We start from the raw sequence: 24,826 nt of genomic DNA, 5'->3' as shown, positions 1-24,826 counted from the left end.
CTGTGGTCCTACAGACCCATTAGTCTTGCTGAGTTAGTCAGGGCAATCTTTTTAAGAATGTACCACGGTGTTGATTTGGCTATTCGTAAAGTTGACCTAACTCTGATTTTAAGTTTTAATCTCTACGATAGGTTTATTTGGGGTTTTCAGCCTATTGATAGCCTGCTTTAATTTCACTGATATTTATTCAGACCCCATAGTGAGAGTTCTAGTGGAAAGCAGCAAAGTTCAGCACTTGCAATCAAGTCCAGATCTTTTATCAGATTAATTTGTCATGAAACAACAATGGTCTCATCTCATTAAACTGCTTATCAGTCTATTGTTCACTTACTTTTGCGCGTCTGAAAATGAGTTGAATTATAGCTGAAAGTCTTTGCTTCAATTGCATATTGATTGTTTGATTTGAAATCCACTGTGATGGTGTATAGAGGCAAAACTATGAACTGTATCTTTCACAAAATACTTAGAGAACTGACTGCATTCATCACATATACTATGTATAGGATTATTCTTAACAACTCACAATTCTACCTCAAAAAAATCCTGTGGCGTTGCAATATCTGTGCATCTCTACACATAACCAGGTGTTCACACAGTGCAGAAATGATGCATATGCCCATGTATCATTGTGTGTATAGTAATATGTCACTGTAGATTTAGTTGCATTTTTCATTTTGTTCTATTTATTATATCAGATAGCTTTCAAGCCTGTTATGTTATGTTCTGTTATAGTCTATAGAAATCTATTAGATGTTTTCCAACACATACAGTGCACGAATTCCAACAAAAACAATTCATTTTAACCATAAGCTACACTAATCCATCACAATATTTTCACACTTGTAACACTACCACTGAGTTAAGTCCATAGTGGCATAAAATCAGTGAGAACCAGTGTGCTAGAATGTGTCGTTTCATGCACCATTATTCTGTTGTATCACTCACCAGTAAGTCCAGTTGTGTTGACAGGCTGACGGTTTCTATTATGATAGTACCACGTTACCATTTCTGCACTGACCACACACAACCCTCATAATTCATGCTGTCAGTTTGATGAAGGAACTAGTGCAGACTTTGTTTCCCCCCTTTTTAGTCCCCTCCGAGCATTTATTGCTCACTGTGCTGAAACTGTTAAAGCCTCCAGCAATCAGTCTGTCTCATTTGGCTTGAGTTACATATCAGAAGGACTTTAGTGGCACTGGAGGAAAAATGCACAGGCCTTCTCCTTGGGACAAAATTCAAAACAATACATTGCTTTTCCAAGATCTAACCATTCTAAAATCACTAAGATGCATAAATATGAGCACTAAAGTCTAAAAAGTAATTATATAAAAGTAATTATATTATATTATTTGTTCATGCAAATTTAAAGACAGAGAAAAATAGAAAGTAGACTATGCCACTTAAAACCATATTTATGAAATTATCAGCCCACATGATTAAATAAATACAAAAAATAATAATTGTTCTATATATTCAGATAATGAGTACATCTAATTTCTAATGTGCATATTTGTGTGTTTGTGTGTTGTTGGATCAATACAGAAGATGAGTGCCTTTAAGAGCTTTATTATTGGTTTTACTGCTTGTCTGCAGTATGTTTTTAGCAAATTCACATTAAGTATAGAGCAGTACATGTATTCGTATACAAGGAACAGTGATTTTCAGATGTGTACAGTTCAGTCCTGGTTCTGCTATGAGTCACTATGAGCTACATTACCAGGGCTTTACCCTCAAAAGAAAGCCTTTTACACACAACCCCATTTCATGGTTACTTTTAGCCCTCGGAATCAACAAATATTATTCAGGGAAAAACATCCATATTCAATTGTAGCTTCTGATAGAAGGACACACATTCATTTTATTGTGTTTACCATCCTTTGGTATAATGAAGAAAGAGCTTTCAAGGAAGGCCATTCTATTGCGGTGGATATCATTGAGTACAACTATTAAACTAAAATAATCCCCTTAAGCATCATAAAAACAAAGCAGAGAAGAGGCCCTACAGTTTTTCAGGTGCTCTGGTTCTTGCAGTTTCCAAGAAGAAAAATACTTAATTAACCAGAGCAAAGTTTATATTGACAGTTTCGTGTGAGTCATTTTGTTATTGGTCAGGAAAACTTGTAAGGTCTTAGGCAAAGAGCTTTAACTCTCAGATTAGCAAAAGAACTGGTGCAAATTTTTAAGACATTCAAGACAAATGAGACTTAAGTCACCCTATCAGCCTAGTACCCCCTTGAAAGATGTGCCTTTATGATATATAACATATGCAGTGCAATAGTATATCACATATACACATGTAACAGTATTTATGAATATTGGTACAACTATCAGTTAGTGGTTAATGTAACAGATTATTAACCGATTATATATAACTGATAATTACATATAATCGATTAATGACTTTCAAACGTACTAATTTAGGAAGAGTACTTTTGAATTAAATAATCAGTTAAATGTTTTACCAAGGCAAAATACTCTCATCTTATTACAGCTAGCAGGCAGCTAACTTAGCTTAGCAGGCAGCTAGCTTAGCTCACAAGTTTAATCAATAACAATAAAAAAGTACCCTAGATTAGCATTCGCAATGTTTATTTTTCTAGACAGTATTTCAACTAAATTTTGTTCAATTTGCAGAAAGGCCTAAAGTTAAACAAAATTACATGCAGCTTATGTAAAATTTAAAACCATCAATAGGAATGTGTAGATGCAGACGTGGACGTTTTCCCGCCACTGATGTTTTTTTTCCTTTTGTAGGTATGTGTACAGGTATATTGTATATCATGTGAAATGGTTTCACTTTGTATTTGTTGCATTTTAATGTGTTCACTGTATGTGGTGAATACCTTGGCTGCCAGTCTAAGATCCAGTGGCTTAGCATGAACTGGAACAGCTAGCTTGTTTTACATTTCTCTCTTTGAATTTCCTTTATTGGTTGATGCATCTACATTGAATTGAAAACACAAAAAGTTTGTTTTTAAATGTGTGACAGAAATTGAAGGAGCTTGGCTTGACTGGTCTAGTTCTGTCTAAAGATAATAGCTGAAGCGCTATGGTGCACAACCTCCTGCAACAACGAAGCTACTTATTTTTAGGTTTTACCAGAGGCAACATTTGTTTTGTTCCAGTCTTTGTAGCCTCATTTATTACATTCTATATAGTAATACCCATAGTATCGCTCGTGGCATCTAATTCTAAACAAGAAAGGGGATGAAACATTTTCAAAATGTTATATTATTTTTTCGTTTTAGTATTGTTTCTTTAGTGTCCCTAAAATCTAATCTTTTGAATGATATTGCAGCTTATTATTTTAATGATGCTTTAACCTAAGGGTTACTTGGCTGGGTGTCTAACTGGAACATTAGAATCTGTTTAATCCTGAACCATATTAAATGTAGATTGAATTTAGTCTTTTTCTTTATGTTAGTAAAACTGAATAATTTGTTAACTGCCTTAATGAGGCATGGCTGTTCTTTTGTTCCTTTTGTCAACAGAATTATAATATAGTCCTGTTCACATACAGTAAGTATTATACAGTGGCCCCTTCTAGGCTTTAACTAAGATAAAATGTAGAAAAAGACAAATTATTTACAACTGAAATCAATAAAAATAATATTTACAAGTTATAAAAAAAAATACAGTATGGTTAAAATCAAAAATCACATCAGCAGCCGCCTGGAAAGACTCAAAGGCATTTGTGATGCAAAATGTAAATACATAATTACACATTTAAGTGCTACAATCTATAGGACAAAACAGAAATATAATACCATGTACAGTTGTTATTTGAGAATTAAATACAACAACCCTTACAGAGTAATGAGAATACCTTCATTTAAAGTAACACTACAGCATGAAGCACAGTATGCTAGCAATTAGTGACAATCTGTACTCAGTAGCAACTGAGGTTGGTGAGGATGAGGATTTTATGTAGCGAGCTAATTAATCCTTCAAAAATTTTCCAATAAAAAAAATCCAAAAAGTTGAAGCTTTAAATATCAACATAAACACAAAATTGAATATGTTTTGATAAATCCAAACCAAGTTGGCAGAACCAAACACAATGCAGAGAGTGCATAATGCGCTGAAGAGATGAATGCATGCTTACACTTAAACAGTCTAATTAATGCAACTGCCGATTCCTGGGTTTCCCCTTTACATTTAAGTAATCCAAAACTTTTCCACTTGCCCTTGTCTGAATTCATCCCACATCCTTCAACTTGTGTCTCCACTGACTTGCCTTTTATCCGGAGGTCATTGTTCCCAAACAAAGAAGAAACTAGACACCCCTCTTCTTTTTTTCTTTCTCTGTCTTATTAGTCTGTTTGAAGGACTGTCAGTCGCGAGAATCATTACTCTGGATAAACACAGCCTCCTTTGTGTTTTTGTTAGTTGTAGGGTGCTATAACAAATCAAATACACATGTAATATCACAGTCAAATGAGACACCCTGAGAAATTAAGAAAAAAAATTGAAAATCCTGTCATTTTTCGTTTGCTTCCTGATCATTTACAGCAGTTTATTTACCAGATAACTGGCTGACAATGAGTTGCTACTTTGTGCATGCTGTTTACTGTTAATGTAGTATTTCACTATCTACAGCGTAAATTACAAATCATATAATTGTTAACATAATTAGGCACACAGATATCTAGTATTGGCTACTATTAATGACAACAAACAGTATATGGTCCCTTTGTGACACTGTTCCACACCACATATGGCAGGATCTGATCATTTCTGTGTCCTGTACTATGAATAAGAATGGAAATGCATACATGAGCTAACTGTGTATGCGTTTGTGTGTGTATATGTGTGTGTTTATGTACACTACATGCATGCAAACCTAGATACTGTATCTGGGTATCTATTTCAAGTATGTCTATATCTGGCATGTGCATTTGCCTGCATATCTACATATTGTATACATGGTTGTTACATGAGTTTTGAATTCCACGTCTTTCCCTTTTCTGGGTCAGCATGGAGTCTCTGAGTTTCTGTGTTATGTAGATAGGTCTGAGCACACAGGCTGGAGTCACGTTGCCTCCGTCAGTGACCTGGCCCCACAGTCCACCTGGCTGGCAAAGTCCAGGCGGTTGTTTTAGCACTTGCTGGGGGAAAAAAGAAGAGGAGCCCAGAAGCCACTTAAGATGAAGCTGACACGGAGATAAATGCTACTGCTCCATCTCTTAGATCTAATACAAATATTTGAAAGGACGGTAAACTTTTTTTTTTTCCTTCCTTTTTTTTTTGAAAGAGAACCAGTTCATTTGAAATGTATCCAAGCATCACTTCCTCAGGTTGTCACATTTGCAAAGATCCAGACATTCAGTGGTATGCAGGCCTCGTCCAGTAGCAGTAACAGGTTCAAGCCATTTGTCAACTTAAATTTAAACAGTCTACTTAAACATGGCATTAAAACAATATAACTTGTGAGTTAGTGTCTGAGCAAAATGTACTTCTCTTTGGTAGCAGAGATGGGAAAGGACAACACAGACTTATTAAAGGGTAGCAATGGCTGGATGAAGATAATATTAAAGATGCAGAGGACCAAACTGGAGAAAGACTAAGAGTCAAGATTTAAAAAATACCTTAACTTCAGGCAGGTAGATATCCAGGCTGCAAGTGGAGTAATTAGAGACATTTGTTTGTAAAGCTTCTTTCTTTGCAAATTTGCTGTATATTTTGTGGATAAATGCGGATTTGGTTTCATATAGCGATATCTATCTGTCAGTGTTTGTCTGATTCCCTGTATTATCCCTTAATTTGACATGATTGTTCAGGATTCACGGCACTGGATCATCACTGTGATTGGTAGCTTCATAAGTGAATATAGCATAGAGGAGTAGGAGGCCACAGAGGAATATTTTAGGGTTCAGGTGTTAACATGTGAAATCACTGTTGAGCTTTAAAAATAAACAAAAATCACACTACAGAAGTGGCTGTTGTTTTTGCGGCACTTGGGCTGAGCACCAGGCTCTGAGCGATGTCTTCACGATTGATCTTGCGCAGCGCCGTGCACAGCGCTTCCATGCTGGCGCAGTCCTTTCTCGCCCAGTCAGACAGGAGGGCGCAGACCGGATGCTCTTCCTGCTGGAAAGTCGCGATCCGCTCCTCCTCGTATCCGAGAAGAGCCGCCAAGCTGCTCCAGTCGCTGTCGTGCATGTGGTCGCAGTCTTCTCCGTCCGCAGCCCTAAACAGCAGCTTCTCCACTTTCTCTCTGGTGTGGAGAGGAAGAAGCAAACAAGGCTCTTCATCGATGTTGACGACTGCAAAAGGAAAAAAACAAACACAATTATGCAATTTTATTTAAGTTTAAGCACACAGTATACAGCATAATATCTTATTGAACAAAGAAAATGTTTTATTCACTTGATGTGATCCACAGAGCAGTGGCAGCTGTGCACAAATAACTACAGGACTGTGAGTCATCATTACTAATCGGATTACTTTCTAAATATAGTTTTTATGCAGACAGTACGTTCTTTGTCAATATCAGTGTCAAACAACAAGCTCTGATTCACCTTTAATGGCCATTAAATGAAGAAAATGCTTCTTGTTCCCAACTTATTCACCTTGCTCTGCCAGCTCATGGTTTTAGGACTCATCACTTTGTCCTGTGCAATAATAACTCTGTCAGTGAGGGACTTCACTCTTTAATATTTATAAAAGTGGTCTGTATATTTCAGATGGCTTTTGCGGTTTAAGTAAATTCATTGCCCTACAATATCTCAGGAATGCCTCATTAATAAAATTCCCAGAGCTTGCCGAACTAAAATGACTTCTTTATGGTTTCTTGCCTTTACCGGCAGCCAAACTGCAGTTTGTCGAGCCAGACTGACATAGTATATGGTGTTGAATAGGACAGAAAACATTATGATGTCACTCTGACATCACTTCATTTTTTTTCTATGAGCTATTTGTGTAAAATTTCTTATGATTACCACATAATTTTGAAACAAGTTTTGTGAGGCCTTGATGATTATGATCTTTGAACACCATATGATATTTAGTTCATCCTCATCCGTCAAACCCCCGATTGAAAGAATTATTACTGCACAGGTCCAAGTGTGTGTCCTAAAACCATGACATATAAGAGCAAGGTGAATAAGTTCAGAAAAAGAAGCATTTTCTTCATTTTCTTCATGCTGTATTTGTCAGATTCACCATTAAAGGTGAATCTGACAAATATAGCACAGCCTGCATATAAACTATAGAAAGCAAAGGTTTGTTTCGAATCTAACCTTGTAATGCCACATGTATCATATTTGACACATTAGTTCTTGTGAGGTTCTGAGACCTCTTCATCATCAATGTGATATTTCCCCCCCAAACAATTGCACAAAAATGCAAGATTTAGTAATTATAATACAAACAAAAAATTCTAAATGATATATATATTTAATTATCAGAAGGTTCAATAAACAGTCCAGTGTAAAAAAAAATTATCTCATGGTTCAAACTTACAGGCTCAAAGAAATGTACTCAGAGATATTCCACTTATGAGAATGGGACTAACAGAGTTGACGCCTTCAGGTGCTGCTTTCTCTGATGTTCACCTCTACGTGATTTAAAAATAGATCACATGGTTTCCTTGGCTGATTTTTAATTGAGCTCTATTTATTTTTAATTTTTATTTAACCTTTATTTGTACAGGTAATCTCACTGAGACTCAATGTCTCATTTATAAGAGAGACCTGTTTCTAAACTGAATAAGCCTGTGCAGGCTATGGGTGCGCCTTACATGAAGTGAACATTAACTTTTTAAGTAACTCCTTTGCATGAACTACAAGAAAAGAATCCATCTTTGGCCACAATACTACAGATTACCCTGTAGAGTACACTTTAAGATATCAAACCTACTTCTAATTGTGTTTTTCCAAATATAAACTGGTTTTTCAGGGCCTGAGCTGCTAAAACAACACTGAAGGTCTGAAGGCTTCATCGCTGTTGTAATCCTCTCCAGCCGATTTGCTACAGTAAGTTTGAAAGGTCATTTTGAAGCTGCGGTCGATGAAGCCAGCAGATAGCTCATTCCTGAGGGAGGGGAGGGTGGACCTCTTTTCATTAGAAAAATAAGGTTGACACTGTTTAGGGTGCAGCCTACAGTTTATGTACTTGCCCCGAAACCCAAAATTCTGGTTTGCTGTCCATCAGACTTATCATATGTTTACAGCCAGTTTAAGCACATTAGTTTGATAAATGAGGGCTATCGTGTTTCTCAGCACTATGACAGCGGCCCCTTTGTCGTTATACTGCGGATGAGTTTTAACCTGTTTGTGGCTGATTCTGGCCCTGCTGCTCCTGCAGACTCTGGCTGTCCACAGAAATGCCGCTGTCACTGTGTAGCTTCTCCCCCTCGGGTGACGGGGTCTGGTTCTGGTTGGGGGTGCAGTTGTTGGCTCCTTGCTTATTCTGCTTGCAGCTGTTCCACCTGTATGAGAACGAATCAGCACAGAGACTCATCATACCATCATACCAGAACTGTTAACACACAAACCAGTTTCCCCTTTTTAAATTATGTTACGTACACAGCATATAATCAGTGAGCTGCAGCTGGATTACAGCTGTATGGCTTCAGTATGAGCATCTTTCATGTACACTGTTAGAGCAGGCCTACTGTGTTGTTGTGTGTCTCCATAAGGCTACAATGTGGGTGTTTTCTCGTTTACCGGAATTTAGACTATGCTCCTTTATTTCTATTGTTATTCATGTCTTCGCTGGACATAGTGCTTACCCGTCTCATTACCCTTTTAATAAAATCTTATTATCAATATTTTTTTTTTTAACCTAAACAAAGAAAACTACAAACCCATATCAAATTTGTTTCCACTTCATCTAACTGTGCACCTTTCACCTGCTTCTAGCATTAACGTTCCCGATACTTTTAGATCTCTTCCTGGAAGTTGTGTCAAAACGCTGACCGTTCAACATAAATTTTATGGTTGATGTCCAACAAAAGCAAAACAAAAATGCTGTTAGTGTGTTTGAGGCTCACCCTGAAATAGAAGATAATCTAATCCAAGTGGCCACAGCTTCCAAGCACGGTTTTAAAGCAAATTTAATCAGATATGATTTTTCCACATGTGTCTGTAGCTGCACACTCAGACTAATGCGTTTATTTTTCCTATCAGCTTTTATTCCCAGGTACAGTAAGGTTAGGTCACCGTAGCACACATATGTAGCGAACCAAAAAAAGGACCTAAACAGGTGCGTTGTACATTTCTGCACATATCAGATGATGACAATGCATATGAGTCCTCATTTGCCTCAAACCCAGGAGTGTAAATGAGGTGAATTGAGTGATGCTTTTCTCCTCAAGACTGAGAAGCTGTCTTTTATAACTCAGACTAATATTCCAAAAGATAAAATTGTGAACGCTTTAAAGCATTTGAGAAAGAAACATGATTTACAAACGCTGCTATCTTCTCTGCGCTAGTTTAAAATGGACTGAAGGAAAGTGGAAAGTGAAATTCTTTAATTCTTTTTGGAAAACATGGATACCTCATCCTCCAGACAAAAGAGGAGAGAGACCATCAGTAGGAAAGTCTGATGGTAAGAGGGCGGCATTCGTGCCTGTGGAAGTGGCGGCTTACATTCTGGAAAGGCACCATCTGTGCTGAAAGGCATATAAATACTTTAGAGCAGCGTATGCTCCCAGCCAGATGACACCTTTTTTAGGGAAGGCCTTCCATATTTAAGAAAGACAATGCTAAACAGCACATGGGATCTATCAAAATAGCATGACTTCATAGTAGAAGAGTCCGGGTGCTGAGCTGGCCTGCCTGCAGTCCAAGCCTTTCACCAACTGAAAACTTAGAGTGTCATGAAGTGAATAAAAATAATACAACAAAGATGACCCAGGACTGAGCAGATAGAATCCGTATCATACAAGAATGTGATGAAATTCCTCTCTCAAAAAGCCCACGCATTTACAGACTGATTATAAAAGAACAGGTGACACCTCTTATTTGAAATCAGAGTTGTAAATCATTGTATTCTGGGTTTGTTTGTTTTTACATTTTACACAGTATGCCATGTTTTTTGGAATGAGGGTCGTAAATGAGCATCTGATTACCTTCTGAAATCTACTTAAAGGTTTTAGTTATGATTTAGGGTTTATGACTTTGACAGATGCCAAAATTTGGGGTTTTCTGTAACTCTGCTTTTTTTTTTTATGTAGTTGCAGTTGGTCATCAGGTACCATGAGATGTCATTTTGCTCAGTATGTCTACTTTTCAGTGTGTTTCCTGCTTAGTCCTCACCTCTTGAAGATGATGAAGGCCACTAATCCAACAACAACAGCTGCCAGGATGGAGCAGTAGATGGGGATGAGTTTATCATTCAGACCCTTGTAAAACTGCTGCTGGGAATCACTACTAGCGGTGGTGGTGGTGGTGCTGCTGCCGTCTGTGGGGACCTCTGGTATGGATTCATATGTTATGAAGTAATCACTGGTAATTGGGGGGAAAGTAAATAGAGACCCTGTGGTGGATGGACCTGTAAAGGACAAATACGCACAAAGAGAAATTATTCGGTTTTGTGAAGATAAAACAGCAACAGGAAATTAAGACATTCAAAGTTTTGTTAAACATTTATTTTTGACCATTTGGGTCATTTACCATTAAATGAGAATAGCCGGCAGTTTTAATACCCAGCAGACCATCCCTGTGTTGAACGTCAGTCCAGTATTTCCTCTCCTTTTAGCTTTGTGATTAATCTACAGCTACCTGCTGCGGCTAAAGCTAATTTACTTAAGAATTATCAAAAAATATCTTTTATTTACAATTGAAATTGATCTTAACTTTTATTGCATGTCTTGCCATTACGGGGACAAAAATGTACTTCATAATATTATATACATATTATTATGATATAATTAACATCATAATATACACATTATCATGTGCAATACTGACACAATATCAATGCTTCATTTTCAAAAATTATAATGGAAAAATGCAGTTTTTCCCTCTTCTGTCTTTCTTTCAATGTGTCATGGAATATTTTCACCACTTCCTCATTTCTTAGATTTTTATTTCATATTTATCACATTTTTCAGGTCATCAAACAAATTTTATATTGGATTTAATATTTGATTTACATTTGATTTTATATTTGACAAAGATAACCCAAGTAAATATAAAATGTATTTTTTTAAATAATGATTATCTGTGATGACCAGAGCTTTTGGAAAACTGGGTTAAGCCTCAAACAGCACAGATTACTACCAGACCTGTTGATTCAACAAATCTAAACTCAAGATTAGTTAAGAAACAAAGTCACTGACATCTATCAGTCTGGAAAGACTTACGAAGACATTTCTAAAGCTTTAGGACTCCAGTGAACAAGCGTGAGAGCCATTATACACAAATGTAGAAAACTTAAAAAAGTGGTGAACCTTCCCTGGAGAGACCGGCCTACCAAGACTCATCCAGGAGGTCACAAATAAACCCTGAACAACAGAACTGCTGGCCTCACTTGCCTCAGTTAAGGTCAGAGTTCATGATTCAACAATACGAAAGAGGCAAAAATGGCATCCATGGGAAGCTCCAAAGAGGAAACTATTGCTGACCAAATAGGACACAATAGCTTGTGTCACATTTGCCTAAAAACTATTTAAATAATCCCCAAGACCTTTGGAAAAATATTCTGTGGACAAAACAAAAGTTGAACATTTTAGAAAATTTGATCCCTGTTACATCTGGTATAAAACTAACATAGCATTTAATAAAAAGAACATCAGAGCAACAGCCAAACATGGTGGTGGTAGTGTGATGGTCTGAGGCTACTTTTCTGCTTCAGGACCTGCACGACTTGCTGTAACGATGAATTCTGCTCTCTACCAAAACATCCTGGATGAGAATGTCCAGCCATCAGTTTATGACCTGAGACTCAAGCTCACTCGGGTTATGCAGCAGCACAACGATCCAAAGTCTGGGCTGAAATCCCATTGAGATGATGTGGCATGACATTAAACAGGCCATGAATGCTGGAAAACCCTCCGATTAAAACAATTCTCCAAATTAGAGTAGGCCAAAAATCCTCCCAGTGATGTGAAAGGCTCATGATCAGTCATCACAAATGCTCGATTGCACTTCTCACTGCCAAGGTGTGCACAACCAGTTATTAGGTTTACGGGCCAATTACTTTTTTAAATGTGTACTAATACGAAACTACCCCCATTTATAAACTGAGAGCTGTTACACAAGGTCTTCTGAGCATTGGCCGCACTTGTAAATGACATCTCGGTAGAAGGATTGGTAAAAACATCTGCAGTGTGCTAACAAAAGATAGGGCACTTCTTATTTCCAAAAATAGAAATGCAACTTTCAGCTTCCTCTGTAAGACCGAGAGGAATTGCAGAGTGAGATTAAAACTCTCTGAGTTTGTCAAGCAGCAACGCATGACACAAACTCACCTATTCATTTTTGAAATTAAATTATTGATTTAAACAGATTTAACTGTGCTGCAGCTTGGGTCAGCGCACTCGTGCTCAAATCGGAAACGCTAAAAGTGACCTCACAACATAAATGAATTTCAAGAATTAACTTCATTTCTAATCAAATCAAATCAAAGGATTTTTGTTCTTTGGAAAGAAAAACAGCAGCAAACACATCCAGACCAAGTTTGTTTTTTCATAAATAGCAGCAGATGGTCAGATGAACATACTTTGATACTCCACGAACCAGGACATTCCCAGCACGGCAATATGACCGGAAAATGGTTTGCAAAGTTTAAATACAGCTACAGATACGAGTGGTAACTTGGCAGATCACATATTTCCATGTTACTTTTACTGTTTTGCCTCTTTCCACCACAGCAAGTGTAACAATAAATACTTCTTATGCTGACAAACACAACAAGCACTCCTACAACACTTGGTCATACCCCATCCTCCACCCTCCCCTCTCCCCAGGGAGCCATTAACGATGGTAAGAGCAAGTTGGTCCATCCAGTCCTGCCCACATTCCTCCAACCATTAGCAGACACATTCGCTCCTCGCCGCGGATGCGGAAACCTATCCTCGCCTGTCACTTACTTACAGTTACTCACAGCATGGACAGGAAATCAGGCTGCTGGTTTCTGAGGGCTCTAAATACCTCAGGAGAGCCGCTGAGTGCAAGGCATCCATTTTTTACTAATGAGGCGAAAACATTTTTAATGAGAGCTAACTCAGATCGATGTGCTGAGCTGCTGCGGGGATTTTAGCTGAAGGAAATTTGAGGAAGCACTTTATGGTAACAACAATTAACTGAACATTAAATCTACGTCGACGATTCTTAATCATTAACCTTTAAGGCCACAGCTTTTTCTTTTCTCACTAACTTGTCTTAGGATGACGCTTGTGCCACATTAACCTGAAGCCTATTAGCTGTAACTGTAATTCTCAGTGCTGGACTCATTTGACACTTGACACACAGCGAAAACATTTGTTTTATGTGCAGTTTTTTGGGTTTATTTTTTACCATGTTAGGTATTTACAAGCAGCCCAGATGCCTGTTTGTCTTCTTGTTACCTTGTTATTGTTGGTTCTTTGCCAGTTTTGCCTCCTGCTTAGCTCAGTAAGCCACGTGCTTCTGTTAAGTAAGTTTCCGGTGCTTTAACTCACTCAACACAACTTACTTGAAACCATTTCGAGTATTATTGCCAAAGCCACAACATTCCTGGTCTTCACGCTTCCATATACTAACTCCTCTTGCTTGTTGCATTTAAAGCCAAACTGTAAAGAGCTTAGAAACTTTGCATATATAGTGCTTATTTTGTGGCTTTATGGGGAGTTGCACAATACCAGAGATAGCACCTGAGCTAGCATTAGAGACAGCTGAAACCTAGATTTACAGATGAGGCTCTAAAAACTTGAGGCTCATCATCCATCCAGTTCAATAACTTTTGGAAAGGCTGTATCATCATATTTTTTTTATCCCATTGAAATCTACTGATAGCTAACAAGACTTTGTAAACCCGGCATCCTGCTCTCATTGATACGTAAAGGAAAAAGTATGGATGACAGAAACAAAACAAAACAAAAGTCAGTTATATTATAGGGGTTGCTGCTAAACTGGTGGATACATTATACCTTTATGTGTGGATGAAGTGCCTAAGAAACAGTATACATATAAACAGGCTTCTGGTGAATCACTAAAAGATATCATGTTGCTTCCTGCCCTCTTCAATACTAGGTACCACACCATAGAGAATACACACACACACACCACGTTCACCACCACCGTTACCACCATAGCGTGTTTGTTTCTACTTTCTTTACTTTCCAACACACACGTGCGCACGCTCACACGAAATCAGACACTGTCCCATGACAAAGAGCCGCTTTGTCCGGCTAAAAATATGTCCTCTCTCCATCATTCCTCTTCATCCTTCAGTCTTTTCCCCACATTACATCTGGCTACACTTTTACTCGTTCCTACTGGGCAATTCCTTTTCTGTCAGTCACTCCTATGATCATTTAGACCAGCGGTGTCCAACTCCAGGCCTCAAGCGCCGGTGTCCTGCAGGTTTTAGATGTGTCCTTGATCCAACACAGCTGATTTAAATGGCTAAATTACCTCCTCAACATGTCTTGAAGTTCTCCAGAGGCCTGGTAATGAAGTAATCTTTTGATTCAGGTGTGTTGACCCAGGGTGAGATCTATAACCTGCAGGACACCGGCCCTCGTGGCCTGGAGATGGACAACCCTGATTTAGCCACACCCTTTAACCTGTCCTTGAGCCAAACCAGTAATGCTACACATAAATTATTTCTTATCATCACACCTTTGTAGTGATGATAGCGCATTGATGAATCAGCTCAGCCCTAGCAGACGGTAGTGACCTTCTCCTGCTGAAGTTCACCTTGTTTCCAGTGTGATCATAATAAGACATAATGTGGGAAATTTGGAACATTTTAGTAAACATGCGCACGCTCAATAAAATCAAAGCAGAAGATGAGGCTGTAAAGATTTTTTTTAAAAAAAGCTGTTGTCATTAATTGTTTGAAAATACAAACACACTCTTTTTATACACCAATCTGACAAATTCAATAAAAACATTAAATTCAATTCATCGCAATTAAATAACAGATTTAAAACCCAAACACAGTGTTTAACACGACTCTTGTATCCAGGGAAATCCATGATAGTCACATGAAGTTTTTTAATGTTGTTTTTATCTTTCTTATTATTTTCAGTTTTCATGTGGATGACGAGCACTCTTGTGTAAGCAGGCGGCACTCTCAATCTGCATAAAGCTTTAAATAAAAAGCTCTTTTCAATAAAAGGCAACAGTGACAAAGAGAAGCCGCTTCCATCTTTTATCAGTTTATTTTTAGTCTTTATTTTAAATGCTAGGTATATATCACATACAGGATATTATTTGTCTCACTGTTTAAACCAGGGGTGTTCCTCCGGTACGAGTGCGGCTCGCCTGTCATTAAAACTATAAAAGTTGAAAGCTGCGGAGACGTCAAAATGACAGCCTCAGTCGGTTTTAAATTAACAAAACATTTATTATATCTATTGTTAAGCATTATCTGGCTGTTAGTGAAATTGCCAGAGTTGTCTTGCTTGTTTTGTCTGATAATGATTCACTTGTGACAGGAAATCCAGGCTCTTGTGCACATTAAGCGTGTAATAAGAACCTGTTGTTCTGTGCCCTTTACATAAGTACTATATAAGAGCAGCAGGACTGTGCATGCAGCTTGTGTTCACAGCAGCTGTGTGCTTGTTTGTGTGTGTGCAGCCACACCTGAGCTGAACTCGTCATTCCAACCGCTTGCAGACTCGTGCAAACAGGTGTTGCTGCAGTTTCAACACCGTATACTTTAAAGCCTGACTTATGATTTAGTCACAAAAGACAGGAGGGGCTCGGTTTGCCTTTCTGTAACTGCATTCCACCTGACTGCAGCCATAACAACCACAAATCCCTGCACAACAAAACCTGAAAAGACATTTGCATATTATTCATTATTCATTAAATGAACCACAACTATTGTTATAATAGTTGTTACAAACACAAACAAAGCAATGCCCTTCAAATACTGCAGAATGCTGTTACTCTTGTTTCGTCGATCTGTCTTTTGGCCTCTGGCTCACTTCCTACTGTACGCAACCCATCTACTCCTTCTGCACACATGCCTTAGACACACCCATGAATGTACAGGGTGCATGTGTGTGGGCACGTCCTTCTGCGTGTGTATGTGTGTGACTGTTCTACTGCAGAAAGTGATCAGCCCTCGTAGAGGTCAACCAGAGAAACCCGAGAGTGCAGAGGAGTAACTTCATCGCTTTTATCGACCAGGCCGCATTCTCAGCATCTGCTCCTGTGCTCCACTCTCACCAGCTTTCTCCATCTCTTTCTCTCCTGCAGCTCTTTATTTGTTTTCCAGTGTACTAATCTCATGCTGATGCATTTTCTCTTGTGCAGCTGCTTTCAACTGGTTGATCACTACCCTTAATATAGAAACAAGTCTGTTTTTTTCCTACAATTTCAAATGACACATGCAAAAATTCTTAAAATGGCAAAAACAGAAAAGGTTTCAGTGGAAGGAGAATCCGGGTATAGAGACAGGTGCAGTGGAGGTAACACACTCCCAACTTTTGATTTGAAGATTGGAGTTTGAGTCCCATCGCAACCCCCCTTTAATAGCTAATAGTTATGCATGTAATAGCTATTATGTTCAAGTTTTACTTTACAGTAAGGCAAGCACTCAAAATACTTAGGAAGAGTAAGGGAAATTCACAATCAGGTAAAATCTGGGTCAAAATAAAACCTTTAATGTGTTAAACACACCGTCAAAAGGTCGAACTTTAACTGAAGTGCTTTTGCAAAATCAGTTGCTCGTCACAGCCTGCATGACTTTATCACCTGTAAAGAATTTCAAAACAATAAATTGTAGAAAAGTGAGAAAACTGCAGTTTTTTCTCACACGGACAATAATGCAACAAATGACCCAATGCTGCAAAATTACATTAATGTCTCTCTTTATTCAATAATTCAGCCCTAGGCAGCTTTAAAGATAACATCAGTGAGAGAGAGGCTGAGTTTGGCAGAGACACATGCAATAAATCCCAATGAGGACAAAAGCCCGAGTCTCCGAGCAGAACTTTTGGCAACGAAACGACGACACGAGCGAAAGCACAAGTGTTGTGGTCACCCTTGCCACCAGAACTGCTCACTCATGCCAAATCACCTCTGAAGGTTTTTCCTGGAATCTCCGGGGCAAATTCCGGAATGATGACAGGAAAGTGAGTCAATCCCACATTGACAGCGAAGAAAAAGGCCCAGTCAACTTTAAAATCTCCTTCATTGTTACAATGCTCATACTGTGTGGAGAAGGGTGCAAAGGGGTTAAAGAGAGGAGGTCAGCTGCAGCCATACAGCCATACAGAGATACAGGCCTGTGGATGTGAAGGGGACCAAGCTTTGGCAACACAATGAGTGACTGTGCAATACAAAGACAGTGAATTATTTAGTCACTGGGGCTGGGGATTCTTCACAGCCACTGATGTGGCGATGCCTTGGACGCAGGAAATCAGGAATGTTGATGGCATTTTGTCCTTGGTGGTTTCCCCAATTTGTATCCTGCTCTTTATCCTTATGGGGCCAACCAAACACTAAACTTCTCCCACACAGGAGTGCCATCCCATCCAATCATAGCTTAGCAAATCATAACGGAACAAGGGCCTGTCAACCGTTTCAATATTGTTACACGTTGAAGTGGTGCACATGTTCCTCCAGACTTGATATTTTAAGAGTCTGGAGGATTTTCGTTATTAAAAAGCAAAAATACACGGGATGTTAATGTGTCAGCGCAGACGCTACAGCCACTGTGTGGAGCCAGGATAAGAAAATCAACAGCTGTAACAAAAGACCCCAGAAAAGATCATAGTTTGATCAATTATAAGCTCAAAAGACTTTTCATTTGTATTGAGAAATACAAAAGATAAAATATTGCAGCAATAATGTTGACATTAAATTCTAAATTAACGTTAAAGACCGTGTTTTTGACCGTTATAGGCTGTGGCACCGCATGAGAATTCATTCAAATTTAAAAGCCCCGTCCACAGATTCAGAAACTTCCCTTCTTTTGCTTCTTTTCCTTGTCTTCCTTGCTGAATTGAACTGGCGTGGCCCTGAGAGCTGTGCATGGTCCTTGTTAGTAGATTATGCTTTCTGATTTCTGGAGGGCAGCCTGTCGATTGTTAAGGTCAACCAAACTCCGGAAGGAAACTACTCCCCTCCCCTCCTGCTTACCTATCATTAACCGAGTGAACTTGGACCAATCACTCTCCCCTCCTCCCCCCTTTTTTTGTGTCTCTCTACTGAAACCATTATCATATGTATACGTGTCTATAACTAGTTTGTTAATTCTGGTGTCTTCATAAAAATATCTCCTGTTTAAAAGATGGTTTAAAAAAAGCAAACAAACCTCCACATTTCCACCTACTAGCTCACATGAGTAATGTTCTGACTGACAGTTCACAGACTCCTCTGCCAATGTGAGAGGCGAGGCGGAGCAAGCTAACAAATTATTACAGAAGAACCTCGGTTAACAGGTGGAGCATGGGTAACACGCCAAAAAAAAAGATGTAGCTCTAGATAGGGCATTGACCTTGAGAAGGGTGGATGATGTGCTTGTTGGATTATTGCCAGATCTCTGTGTGTGTGTGTGTGTGTGTGTGTGCGCGTGTGTGTGTGTGTTGTATAATTCACATTAACCCTTTTAAGTTTCTTTTTGTGCATGTATGTGCATGAATAATACAACTACATATGTCCTGCCAGCCACAACTTTTTGCCCTCGCTGCCACAGAGCAAGAATTCGAGGCTCTGGCTGATAGATACAGCATGTCCCGTCAGCCCTGAGTACGATCTCAAGGAAGAACAGGGTCATGGAGCAAAACCTCTGTCTCCCACCAGATTGAGGGCTTTTAGCCAAAACCTCAACATGATAAGAACAGGCAGCGAGTACTTTATCCTGCTCAATCATTGCTCAATCATACAGCTTTAACCAAGGTACGAAAGAGGCCTTGCAAAGTTGTGTTAACGTGGCTGCATTATCCTACTCATAATGCATTTTGAAATCATCTTTCTCCGAGCTTGATGGGCCTCACAAGAACCAGCCCTGTTACGCATCCCCATTCCCAAACCAAACCAGTGCTCAGCAAAGCAAACCACTGCATCTCAGGTAACCGAAGCCAACCATACAAGCCCTGTCTCCTCGTAGAGCACTAACTTGCCATGACGAAGATAAGCTGCCCGGATTAGTGCATTAAGTGCTACAATAAAGGGATGTTGGCTGTACAAAGTTCAGGACTCTGACGCTTCAGAAAGAGATTTTATTCTTGGTCCCATGGAGGGATTTAGGCAACAAATGTATGTATGTATGTATGGTTACCACTGCCTAAGGACAGGACAACGGCAGCTTAAGTGAAAACCTTTAGCGAGCCCTTATGTGTCGTAAAGAGACCAATTTTCTGAAAACACATGCTACACCAAGGATCGGGTCCCCCAGCACAAACACAGTAATATAGTGTATGCGGTTAAGTGTCAGGAGGATTGCTGTGAATTATACATCAAGGAAACCAAACAACCTCTGGCTAAGCGGCTGGCACGACACAAAAGAGCTTCCTCATTAGGCCTGGACTCCACAGTCTATTTAAACCTACAGGCCAGTGCACAGTCTTTAAGCGATGAGTACATATCCTGGACAGGGAGGAACGCTGGTTTGAGCATGGAGTCAAGGGAAGCATTTGTGTGAAAAGGGAAAGACCACCTCTGAACTGCAGAGGAAGCCTTAAGTGTGATTCAGACTGAAATCCACATCCACGCCATTCAGTCAGCGAGCTGCTGGACCAGACGTGCAGTTACATTTCAGGTGCACATCAGGTTACATGGAAAATGACAGCGTAGGGTTAAAAAGGGGTTTTTGGTTACGTTGTAAGTTACGATGTAGATTTTCTACAGAAGGCTAAATCAGGCAGAATCAGCTTTCTGTGGTTTTCTTAACTGGATGAATGATGCACGCATCGACAGCACACTTCCTTTGAGTAACTAAACTGAAAAATGCTGCAGGGGCTATGAGTAAAATGAGAGAAGCAAATCTACCTAGTATTAACATCATTTTCTCATTATATTAATATGATATTGGGGATTAGAAGGCCAGGATATGATATTCCTACAGCAATAATGCACATCAGTAGATGTCACCTCGTCAGGATCGTTATCAGCATCGGTTTTAATTAACTTTCCTTGCCCCAATGTTGTTGTGACCCCTGAAAGGATTGTGGGGAATTATATCATGTTGTTCCCTCCACATCCCCCAGGGGGGAACTTATACTGCCTTATCACTCCACAACCCCCACCCCTCTCCACATACAAGGCTCTCATGCCCTTTAACCTTTGACATCGCTCGCTGGCCTGCAAAAGAGTGGAAGTCGTATCACACTTCTTTAGATAAGGATCTTGCCTTTAAATCTCCAACTCTGTGGGTCTACCCTGACGAAAGTCTGGTCACTATTACCATGTTTAGCCATCAGAGATAGAAGAAGAGAGTGAGTTATTCCCCCTAAGACACAAAACATAGCATTAATCCCTTTGGAGCTGGACCTGGAGGAAATTGGATTTCACCCCACATGTCAGCTGAGTTTGTATCCTGCTATATTAAACACAAGAGAAGGAAAATATAATCCAAAGAGTAAAGCAGAAGATCAAGTTTTATCTTTAAAGGAAAAAAAACCCCAGTACAGTCAAGCTGATGTTCTGGTCCTTCTACCTTGATTTAAATTACGTCTCCACCGTCTCCAGTTACGACTTGTCTTTAGTGGTCTGTGTGTTCCATTCATTCCCTCCACCTTCCTGACTTTACCCTTCAGGCCTGTGTCGCACGACTCCGCAGCATTAATGGATGTGGACGTCTGGCATTGCTACAGATTTGTAAGCGCTGATAACGCTTCTGCTTTGGTAAAAAGATTACGTTCGAAATAAAAGGCGCATGATTGGGTTAGAGTGAGGAACAACATATGACAATAAAGCCCATACACAGTGAGCTGTAAGTCATTCTGCCGGAATCGCATTCATCATGATGTATGCTTTGTTCGTTATCTAAAGGATGTTTTTCGTATTGGGGTTCTGGCTTCTTATATCTTGATCTCGGATGAATCATCTCTCCAAACACCACCCTTTGCTTTCAGACCACAAGCTGATTCAAGCTGCCTTAAAGCGTCATCCTCAGTGGGAGATGTTTTTAATAGCAGCGCAGCACTTGGTAGAAAACATCGATATATGTTGTGTCTGCTTTTGCTTATTAAATAAACTTCTCTCTCCGTATTTTCTCTGGTTCTTTTAAAGCCTGGCAGACACAAAATGACTGATTAGTTTTCTGTGTTGCTTCTGTTTTCACACATTCTAGTTTCATGACTGCTCACAGTATCGAGTAGGTAATTTGAAATTTAGAAAAAAAAAAGTCCAAATTAAATGCTTCCTATTTATTGGTTTATTTCAAATCCACACACCTGCATCCATATCATCATGGTTTTGAGTTTCTATTGTATGTTTGGTAATTCTTCTACTGCTTAGCCATGCTTTAGGAATTAATGGAATTTACCACTGATTTGCTGAAATATGCAAGGTCTTCCCTGAAAAAGGCATTGTCTGTATGGGAGCATATGTTGCTTTAAATCTGGTCTATATCTATCAGCGTCAATTGTACCTTTCCAAAGCAAAAGCTGCCAGTTTCATAGAGACTAATGCACCTTCATACTATCAGCTCGCTGATAGTGTCGCGATACCATTAGAGGCTTTTTAGTTAAACTAAACTTTTCATTCATCTGGTCATAGAACAGTTTTCCACTTTACTTCAGTCTATTTCAAATGAGCTTTGGTCGAGATAAAGAAGATGGCAGCGTTTCTGGCTGATGTTCACAAATGGTTTCTTCTTTGCATGAAAGAGCTTTAACCTGCATTTGTGGTTGACATGGTGAACTGTGGTCACAGATGATAATTTCTGGCAGTGTTTTTGAGCAAATGCATTGATTTTCATGATAAAGTCCTTCCTCTTTTAAACACAGTGCTCGCCTAAGCCTTAAAGTTAATCAGCATTCAATATTGTCCCTTGCGCACAGAGATTTCTCCAGATTTTCCTAATCGTTTTACGATATTATGCACTGTAGATGATTAAATACTGAAATTGATTGCTAAATACTTTAGGAAAATTATTCTGTCCTCTTAGCATTTTTACTCCTGAGAGCTTCTCCCCTCTGCTCTTTTTATACCCAGTCATATCACTGACCTGTTGCTAATTAACCCAATTAGTAGCAAAATGTTCCTCCAGCTTTTCAGAACCACTTACTTTTCCAGCCTTCTGTTGTCCCTTTCCCAACTTTTTTGAGACGTGCTGCTGTCATTAAAATCAAAACAGCCTTATTTCTTCTTTACCCCCTGGAGTGAACAGACACACCAACATATCACATGACCGGTTTAAGATGACCTAGCAGCTAGACACAGCCTGAGTTCCAACTTGTGTTGAAAGTGTAGACTTTAAACTACATACCAGTTTTCATTATAACAGTGGAGTTATTTGGATTTCTTGGCAGTTTGATGTATATAAGTCCTACACCAAAAAAATAGATAAGCATTCAAAAGGAAAAATATCCTGAATCACATTTAGTGTTATATTTTAGATAATTTCAGTGGATATTTGGGCTTCAGGTATTTGTTTTAGTTTGATATTGCAAGGCACTATCTGCTAGCAATGTTTGATGCAGCTTTCCCAAAACCAGGATTAGACTTAGGTTTAGCATATATGACGACTTTGACCTCAGAGGGTTCAATGGTACATTTGCTCATTTCAAACATATGTTTTCTGAGTAAATTATGAGTTTTGGCATCATTGCATTGTTGTTATATTTACATTAAAATATCATTCCAACTTCTTTGGGATTGGGGTTGAATTTAAGAATGGGTATTCTACTGATATACTTTTGTGTCTCCTTACACACATTTTAATTTACAGAACTAGTAATCCAAATCTAAAATTAGTTGGGAGAATGTCTAACCCAGTGTCGGTTCAGCTTAAACAAATTAGTGCGGCAACAATTTCTGATTAAGGCTAAAATCGCCCAAATACTGTAGTGGGACACAGGAACACTCAAGAGAAACTGTGCCTTCTTTGAATAAACAGGAAAAATGATGTCCCCTTATAATTATACCAAGCACATTCGACATTAGTTTCTTACTCATTACTGGCTCTTCTTTTGTTTGGCCCCATGGGCTAAACCGAAAGCCCTCCTAGGCCAAAGAGTACCATGGGAGGACGTACAAAAGGGTCCCTTTAGCCTCAGACTGGCTCTGTGTTCGCCACTGTGATAACAACATCCTTCAAACCACTTTCCCAACAGACTGCTTGGCTGATCAACAGACTCCTTTTATTGTCACCTCACAAAAGCGTTGATTTAATCTTTGAGGCATCAGATCATTGGAATGAGCAGTGACTCCAGTCATACAGAATTCCTGATTTGGAGTGTGATACCCACAGGGTGCAATGGTATAAAAGAAATTCAGAGCCCTGTTTAGAGAAATGACCTTCTTCTAAACCCTCAACATAGAGAGAGTGTGGTCTTTGTTTCTCTCTTGGGATGAGTCTCTGAAGACAATGAGACAAGCTTCAGTGTGGCATTTAGGTCGATGGGCCAACAATGTGTATAGTGTCGAACTTAGATGATCTGATTATGAGGCTGACAAAGTGGATGTCAAGTGTGTTGTACATTTCATTCAGTGTTGGACAGCGAAGATGTGCTCACGTAGTTTCATTCACATCGTTGTGACCCCGGGCGACACACTTCATCACTCATCCTTACTCGGCACAGAAGTTGAAACTTGCTTGGTATTTAGACCAGGTCACCTCACAAAGCCATTTATTAGATAGCTGATAAATAACGATATGAATGGTCTTATCACATCACAAGAATACAAAATCAGCAAAGTGCTGGAAACACTCTTCTGAGATTTTGGTCCATATTTACATGATAGCATCACAAAATTGCTGCACATCCATGACATGAATCTCCTTTTTCCACCAAATCTCAATGGTACTCTATTAGATTGAAATCTGGTGACTGTGGATCTGGTGACCACAGTTTGATGTGATGCAACTTCTGCGACATGATGTTTTATCCTCCTGGAAGCAGCCATCAGTAACACTACTCAGGTAGGCCGTAGTGTTTAAACAATGCTCAGTTGGTCCTAAGGGGCCCAAAGTGTGCCAAAGAAAAATCTCCCATACCATTAGACCACCATGAGCAGCCTGAGTCTTTGATATAAGGCATCGCGGATCCATGCTTTCATGTGGTTTACACCAAATTCTGACCCTACCATCTAAATGTTACAGCAGAAATCGAGATTCATCAGAACGGCCAAAGTTGTTCCAGTCTTCTCTTGTCTAGTTTTGGTGAGTCTGTGTGAATTGTAGCCTCAGTTTCCTGTACTTCACTAACAACAGTTACATCTGGTGCAGTCTTCTGCTGCTGTACCACATCTGCTTCAAAGTTTAAACACTGTGGGTCCAGAGAAGCTCTTCTGCATACCTTGTTTTTTTTCGAGTGGCTCTTTGAATTACTATTGATTTCTATCAGCTCCGAGCTGCCTGACCATTCTCCATTCTCTGACCTTTGATATCAACAAGACATTTTACCCAGATAACTGATGTTCGCTGGATATTTTCTCAGACCATTTTCTGTAAACTCCAGATATTTATAATTGTGTAGGAAAATCCCAATAGACCCCCAGTTTCTGAAATACTCAGACCAACAACCACAAAGTCACTTTCTTCCCCT

The 24,826-nt window shown here is 39.2% G+C and overlaps 1 protein-coding gene across 1 annotated transcript in view; it reads right to left on the bottom strand.

The window, feature by feature from the left end:
* Positions 1-1,553: 1,553 nt before the first annotated feature.
* The window catches only part of ngfrb (nerve growth factor receptor b), a 35,363-nt gene continuing 12,090 nt past the window's right edge, over positions 1,554-24,826 (bottom strand). The window contains exons 4-6 of the mRNA XM_005471237.4: positions 10,266-10,500; positions 8,274-8,434; positions 1,554-6,269 (exon numbers count right to left, since the gene is read on the bottom strand). Of these exons, the coding sequence (XP_005471294.1) occupies positions 5,926-6,269; positions 8,274-8,434; positions 10,266-10,500 (740 nt within the window). The 3' untranslated portion in view covers positions 1,554-5,925. The remainder of the gene's footprint in view (positions 6,270-8,273; positions 8,435-10,265; positions 10,501-24,826) is intronic.

Source organism: Oreochromis niloticus, linkage group LG8 (genome assembly GCF_001858045.2).
Source record: "Oreochromis niloticus isolate F11D_XX linkage group LG8, O_niloticus_UMD_NMBU, whole genome shotgun sequence".
Classification (NCBI taxonomy): Eukaryota; Metazoa; Chordata; class Actinopteri; order Cichliformes; family Cichlidae; genus Oreochromis; species Oreochromis niloticus.
Note: the sequence above shows the minus strand (reverse complement) of the source record. Positions and strands in the feature narration are given on the sequence as shown.